This window comes from Festucalex cinctus, chromosome 7, assembly GCF_051991245.1.
Source record: "Festucalex cinctus isolate MCC-2025b chromosome 7, RoL_Fcin_1.0, whole genome shotgun sequence".
NCBI classification, from domain to species: Eukaryota; Metazoa; Chordata; class Actinopteri; order Syngnathiformes; family Syngnathidae; genus Festucalex; species Festucalex cinctus.
This window is the reverse complement of record NC_135417.1, coordinates 5,091,623-5,099,645: the sequence shown is the minus strand read 5'-3', so window position 1 is coordinate 5,099,645 and position 8,023 is coordinate 5,091,623. Positions and strand designations below refer to the sequence as shown.

General features: G+C 42.8%; 1 protein-coding gene across 2 annotated transcripts; it reads right to left on the bottom strand.

Moving 5' to 3' along the window:
* Positions 1–2,970: 2,970 nt before the first annotated feature.
* Positions 2,971–7,468, bottom strand: tent5ba (terminal nucleotidyltransferase 5ba). Of its 2 annotated transcripts, none has more exons than XM_077526561.1 (2): positions 7,156–7,468; positions 2,971–4,543 (listed from the first exon to the last, which is right to left on the bottom strand). In XM_077526561.1, exons 1-2 carry the CDS (start codon positions 7,309–7,311, stop codon positions 3,515–3,517), a joined length of 1,185 nt encoding a protein of 394 aa, XP_077382687.1. In that variant the 5' UTR covers positions 7,312–7,468; the 3' UTR covers positions 2,971–3,514. The 2 variants fall into 2 exon arrangements, with proteins under 2 accessions (XP_077382687.1, XP_077382688.1); XM_077526562.1 differs by lacking the exon at positions 7,156–7,468 and adding an exon at positions 4,618–5,153.
* Positions 7,469–8,023: the final 555 nt, after the last annotated feature.

Here is an 8,023-nt window from a genome sequence, read left to right as displayed (position 1 = left end):
CATGCAGGAGCATCTTGGATGCTTAATCCCAGCATGTGTGTAAGTAAATAAGATCACATTGGAAACTTGAATTTATACTTGCCCTAGCCAAGGATGTGATACAAGATTATAAAGCTCATTTCATACTTGACACTAGTATTGTTCCGATACCGTTTTTTGGATACCAATCCAGCGTTGCAGTATCGGCCGATACCGATACCATACCGATACGTAAGTTTTTTTTAGTGTTGTTCCGATACCGTTTTTTGGCTCCCGATACCAATACCGATACCAAGCTTAGCGGTATCGGCCGATACCATACCGATACTTAAGATTTTTTTTAGTGTTGTTCCGCTACCGTTTTTTGGCTCCCGATACCGATACCGATACCCAGCTTTGCAGTATCGGCCGATACAGATACAATACCGATACTTAAGGTTTTTTTTTTCCTCAACATCAAAAAGCTGTCCTGCCATTGGTTCAGAGCATTCAAGGGCCAATTTTTAATTCAATCTTAGATAGTGAATATGACACATATCAGTGAATGTCGTGCACCAGCAAGACACAAGATGCTGCATCCAAAATCCTATATTAGCGTTGGAAATAATGGTATCGGCATGTTACTTGTGAGTAGTCACCGATACCGATACCACTGTTTTTATGCAGTATCGGCACCTCTGCCGATACCAGTATCGGTATCGGAACAACACTACTTGACACTATTTTCTTTTATGTTCTTGGGATTCCTGTGGTGCAGGGAAAGGTGCCCATGACTTCATATATATCTGATTTGTGTCATTTGCTTGAATACATGCCATGTCCATTGAAAATAAACACGCATGACACTCCAAATACTTTTTTTTTTCATCCTTGACGTTTGTAGGCCATCATTGGCAATAAAAAGCTGCACTCTCTTGCTAACCAAAACAGCAGCACTTACTGAGCCATGTAACCATATTGAGACTGTTTTAGGGTAATTACCACATCTGCCTTATAGTTCTGAGGTTGGGGGTTTGAATCTCTGCTCCTGGCTTCCTGTGAGGAATTTACTCCATCTTCATTCCACTTTCCAAAAACACGCGTTCGGTTCATTGGAGACTCAAAAATGGTGTAAATGTGACAATGAATGGTTGTAGAAACTAATGAAGCATAGATGGATAATAATGGCAAATATTTTTGCCACTTTATTGCATTAATATCTCAAATATTTCTTTATCGCAAAATCAGGCCAGGGTATAAATCATTTTATTATATATATATATTTTTTTTAGATTTTACTGTGTTGGCAGTTCCTTTCAAAGATGTCAAAGAAAGTCAAGATTGTCATTGTCCCTCCATTGCGTTCAATCCGGCATTGCCGAACGATTCACTGAGCAAATAGAAAAAGAATAATCATCATTCTAATATACGGCTTAACCTTTTGTGGTAAAAAAACCAAAACAAATCCAGCTGTAAATCCAGTCGGCCACTTGTTATATAATGTGATATTTTTATATTCAACGGCTTAGCACAATAGATGCCCCGTCCTTTTTACGATTGAGTAATGACTACTGTATGAGGAAATACATTTATCATCCTGAGACTTTCTGAAAAAGTTCTCAGCGACCAGTCACATGTTCAAATAAATAACACGGCCTCATAAACTGGCCAAATGTAAAGTCACAATCAGTTCGATTGCAGCTTCTCCATCCTTCCTTGCTATTCTCGCCGTCGAGATTACAGACTGCGACTCGGATATGGTGTCAGTCAAGCAAACAGTATCGGGGGTGGGAGAACAGGCCGGCCTTTGTTAAAAAAAAAAAAAAAAGGAAGAAAAAAAGCTATCGTATCAGAGTAAAGAGAAGCCATTGTGCTTGAGAAAAGCCTCCTTATGGTTGGGGTCTTCGGATCGTAACGGATCCTCAGCCCCCGTTGAGCAAATGCAGCCGCGGGTATACATGCCTTGCCGACTGGAAAGCAGCTCCTTGATCAGATCAAGTAGACCACAAACAAGCACTCATGGTATGCGAGCATCCATCGGAAAGAACACCTGTTACTTACAATTCCATCTACACGTGAGACGAAACAAACAGGTAGAGCAGCCTTTCATTATTCAACTCTATATTTAGACAACCACGATGTGACCCAGGGTAGCATATACAATGAAAACAGCAGAGGCTCCAGAATTGAACCCTGTGGAACACCACATGTTCATACATGTCAATTCATATTGCACATATTCATCCGACTACTTTCTTTTTTAACGTGACAGAGTATGAAGGCATTACAATAATAAAGAAATCACACGACGTACCATCACAACAGCCACAGGTCGACTACTGAGCGCACCAAATTCCTTGGAGCACAGATAGGGCAAGAAATGTAGCCAATGATGGTTTCATCACAAATCAAGTTTTGACCTCAGCTGAACCCGAAGACTGACTCACCAAAACGATGGAACCCAGGTTAAAGGGATACTTGACTCATTGAGCCATTTTCAGCAGTAAAAAGTTAATATTTTGTCTATAATTAATGTGGTAACGTCATTATTTTTCCATGTGGAATTAATACCTTTAAAAAGTAATTTTTCTACTTGCAGTCGACTGATGATGACATCACCTGTGCTGAGGAAGTAGGTAACGACCAATCAGGGCTCAGTTTACTGACCAAACTCAGAAAACAGGTCAACCATGATTGGCCGTTACCTACTTCCTCAACACAGGTGATGTCATCATCTGTCGACAGCAAGTAGAAAAATTACTTTTTTTTTTTTCTTTTTTTTTTTTTTTTTGAAGTTATCAAATTCATTCTGGACAAAATATTAACATTTCACTGCTGAAAAATTTTAAATGAGTCAAGTATCTCATTAAGAACCACTGTACTATACAATGTAACTCATGATAATGATCACTTTCCCTGTATCCTTCAAAACTCAACATTCAATTCATTTTTTTTTTTTTTACCATCGTAGTCCACTAAAAAAACAAAACATAATAACCACAACACAAAAAATGATTTTTCCTTTTTTTTTTAATCTCACAAAAATGAATGCTTCTGCTCCTTAGACAGACAGAGTATTCTAGAGGGAAAACAAACAAACCTGAATGCACAGTTCTCACGTTACAGACATCTCGAGAATATTTCACAGGTCATTTTAGGCACTTGGAATCATAAACCAAAGAAAAAAAGAATTCCCTTTCTCAGCAAAAAATACATCTTTGGTCCAGTATTTTACAAAAATTAAAAGCCAGAGTATGAAAATAACATCAGCTTTAATGTTTGTCTCCTAAAGATTGTGTTTCTATAAAAAGCTTCACAAAGTAGGTTTTTTTTTTTCCTTTAAATAAGACATTATCGCTACATCTTTAAAAAAAAGAAAGAAAAAAGACCAGCAATCTCACGGACGTTGCGTGTCGGCTCAATCGTACGGACAGCAGAACAGGATTGTTTCGCGTTTGTTTCAATCGAGTCTCATTTGGCAAACTTGTTTTTTTTGTGTGTGTTTTCAGTCCTCTTTCTGCGAGAAGATACAAAAGCAACCCAACTCCGGCGACACTCAGCTGCAGGGCAGCCACGTCTGATAGGAAGCGACGCACGGCGACACGTGCGGCGGCTGCACGTGCGCGATGTAGTAATTGCTGAAGTTAATGTCCTGCACGTACGGCGCCGGCTGGTAGTAACAGGTGACGTTGGTCACCGTGGGGATGGCGTTCTGCTCGGCCAGCACCTTCAGCGCCAGCATGGAGATGAGGCTGAGCGTCTGGCGCCGCTCGTGACCCATCAGGCACACGGTGCTCTCGTTCACCACCTGGTACAGCGTCATCAGGCACTCGTAGCGTTTGTGCTCCATGCCGGCAAAGTGGTTCTGGAGGTACGCCTCCAGTTTCCGCTGCTGCTCGCCAATGTCGGAGAAGTCGATGAAGAAGCGCGAGCACATGTAGCGCTGCAACTGCTTCATGTCCGACTCGGAGGCCGCTCGGAAGCCGCGCACGAGCAGGTGGCAGTACTTCAACAAGCCGCCGCCCCGGATCTCTTCGGGGCTTCTCGTGGCTATGGTCCTCTGACACAAATGCTCCATGGCCTCCTGGAAGTCGCCGTACACGCTCTCGCCCACCACCGTCGGGTGAAAGCTCTCCGACATGGGCGTCTCCGAGCAGCGGTCGAACAAGAGCAGAGAGTCGAGGCAAATCTGGAAGGAGTCCACGCTGAACTCAAACTGCCGCCTTAGAGAGTCCACAAATTTTAGCTCCACGTTCTTGCCCGTGTTGTTGGACAACGAGATGAGGCTCCAGCGGTCCGCGTCGTTGCACACTTTCACCAGTTTCTGAACGTAGGCCTCCTTGAGGGTGAGCGCCGTGATGCGCTCCTTGGACACTCCAGCGGGGAGGAAATCAAAGAGGCAGTCCAAGACCACATCCTTCACCAGCCGGAAGGCCTGATCGTCCTTCAGAGACACGCCGAAGATCAGGTCCAGGTCCTTGTAGCCCAGCCCGGTGTCCTGGTGGAGCACGTGGCTGGCGGCCGAGCCGTTCAGTCTCACGTCTTTAACGCACACCCCCTTGTCCTCCAGCCGTGCCCGGACCACCTGGACGAGAAGACAGCAGAGTTAGATACGTGCGTGGAAATACTGTACGATGCTTGTAAAGGGCAGATCAATACTCTTCTGTCAAAGTCCATTTCATCGGCATTGACGTCAGTCTGAATGAATGCAAAGGACGTCAAACACAGAGCAGCAGCCTCAAACTGTCTCATCTTATCACGCGCGCAGACGGTGACACGTATTTCGACACGTATATATTCGTAAACGTCCTGTTGGGCAGTTGATGAGAAAACCTTTGCTTTGTGGTTTTACATGTCAAGCTTCTCGGTCATTATGGGTCAGCGGCGTTTCCTTTCCTCTTCTTTCCTAGTGACCTGGATAACGGTTCAACGAAGAGGACGATTTGCAGCTATTTATGTATATATGAAATTTATTAAAAAGCATGTGACTTTAAAAGACAACCTCGGGGGGACACCTAATTACCTTCTATCTATCTATCTATCTATAATCTCTATATCTATAGTCTCTATATCCATCCATCCGTCCATCCATCCAACCATCCATCCATCATCCAACCATCCAATCCAACATCCATCCATCCATTCATCCATCCATCCATCCATCCATCAATCCATCCAACCAACCATCCAACCATCCATCCATCCATCCATCCATCCATCCATCCAACCAACCAACCATCCATCCAACCATCCATCCATCCATCATCCAACCATCCAATCCAACATCCATCCATCCATCCATCCATCAATCCATCCAACCAACCAACCATCCATCCATCCATCCAACCAACCATCCATCATCCATCCATCCAACCATCCATCCAACCAATCATCCATCCATCCAACCAACCATCCAACCAACCATCCATCCATCCATCCAACCATCCAACCATCCATCCATCCATCCATCCATCCATCAATCCATCCAATAAAATAATAAAAATAACGATATCGCGACATTGGCCCATGCAATATGCATATCGCAAAGACATGCAACAAGTTTCATATGTAATTTTATGTTTTTATTTTAATTTGATCAGTCGCTAACTAAAATGTGCACCGCCATCCAATAGTTGAGCATTATCAAGCAGTAATTACAATTAATTGACTAAGAATATATATCGAGTTTGCTTATTTTGTTGCATCAAAAAATTTTAAATATTTAATTAGATAATAAAAACGTTCTGTCGGTACATGTTAAATATGGCAATAATATCGATATCACTATATTCAGCAACTATATCACATATCGCATGATTTTCCAATATCGTGCAGCCCTAATCTATAGTATCTATCTATAGTATCCATATCTATCTATCTATCCATCCATCCATCGGAGAAGCTCATGACTGACAGCATACCACATCATGTGGACCTATTTATAAACGGTATACTCAAACTATCTACGGCAAGAAGAGCTCATGATCCAAAGCAAATCACATCATGTGTCATCAGTCCGTGGAAAGGAACGACTCATGATCCAACTATCTGTAAAACTACACGGGATCTTCACGAGTCCTCATTGCAGACAAACGCAGACGTACGCAATCCTAATTCACCCCCATGGCACTGACCCAGATTAGAGCGTGTTAACTCTCTCTTAGGGCGATCGCATAAGACCTTGAATATCCTGGGTCAGGATACAGAATGGTATTTTTATTTCTTTTTTTCTAAACGCAATTCTTCACAGCTCATAATGACTCAGCCCCAGAGAACGTGAACTCTGCCTGCACTGATGTCACATCCAGGAATGTGGACGCTCACATTTACATTAGGCCGTGCTTCTGTAGGAGCTTTAAGTGTGGCTTGCAGGCAGGCGGTGGAGGTGAAACCCAAGCAGGGACGAGACCAGACGCATGTCTTTCCTTATATAGTAAAGAGACCATTGATAAACTGACAGACGGGGCTTATGTAACAAAGGCTGGCTTGCTATAAACTAAATAAATATTTATACAAACATGTTATAAAGCAATCTTTCATCGACACCTTGGAAGTTTTGAATCCTCTAACACCACATTGGGCCTTCATAATGGAATTTCAACTCTTCCAATTATGACAGGAACTGTACTTGTAATTATGTTCATCCATTACAAAAACATGAATAATTTAGCTTTGGGGTAAAAAAAAAAAACAACTAACAAGAACATGCGTCTCCACTTCAGGGGGCTCCAACCTGCATTTAAGCTTCCTGCAACACTCAACGGAGCATTCATCTTTCCATAACCACAAGCATGAGCTCAGGGATTCGAACACTCGCTGAGCTCATCATCAACGTGGGAATGAAATAAGTGCGGCGTGACTGTGAGGCTTGAGATGGACCCTAAGTGGAATTTTGACTCATGAGGAGACGCTTTGCAGATAGCCAACTGTCTGTGCGGACGCCACAAGGGGAGGAAAAACTGTGTCAAAGTCAGCCACTGGAAACGTGAGGTTGGAGCGGGGAGGTTCAATTGCAATTAAAAACCATTTTTGTGGCTCATGTGTGAATGACTGGCTCTCATACAGACTGACTACTCATAAGGAGGTGAAGAAAGAAGGGAATACGCATGTGCAGAATGTAAAACTTATGGAAATTATTCAAGAGGAGGACGGGATTAATTAGAATGTTCTGCCGCTCAAATATTTCCATTTCTTTACCTGAACAATCTGTCGGGGTCTCATGGACAGCGTGGGGAAGTTTCCCCGGCCGTGGATGGGCACAGCCTCCCCCAGGATGGAATCCAAACGCTGCACCTGATCCCAGGACAGAACGCAAAAACGCCGACTCTGCTTCGAGGCATCCCCGCACTCCATGCCGATCAACAGCCCCGAGAGACACGACAAAATATTGAAGCAGAACAAATTCCTGTGGGATATTCCACCGAGTGCGTCCCGTTACTGCCGGATGGAGTTTGGGGGAAAGGAAGTGTCGGGTCAGCTGGTAGCCGAGAAATCCGCCCTACGAGCTCAAGCGCCGATTCATAAGGAAAGTCTCATGCGTTTTCAAAGCTCCGCCCTCATTAGCATACGGCGCCCTGATTGGTTGCCGTGTTTGGTCATTGAGCAAAGGCCTGGTGGAAACACCCTCAATGTGACGTCACTTTTCTGCCTCTCTATCTACTCCCACTTGCTCCCCAAGGCAATGACGTCAATATAGCAACTTTCCGGCTATGCTTATTTGAAAAACACCTAGCAACAAATGCTTGCTTAAAAAATTAAAATAAAATGGAGGGGAAAACTAGCAACTAATATAAATAACGTTTTCAATTTGTTTGGAACCATCTTAGTAAAATGACAACAACAAAAAACAACAACAACAACAAAAAAAAAACAGTGCACAATTTAGAGTTGCTAAATTAATTAATATGTAAATCGTTCAACCACAGTTAAAACCAAAATGATATACTGTGTACATACAAATTAAAACTGTACTTAAAAATATTAAAACTGCAGTGCAGATCTTTTGTTTATTTTTTTAAAGTCATATTTCAACCAAGCCACTATTTGTTGGTACGTAACAAAAAAA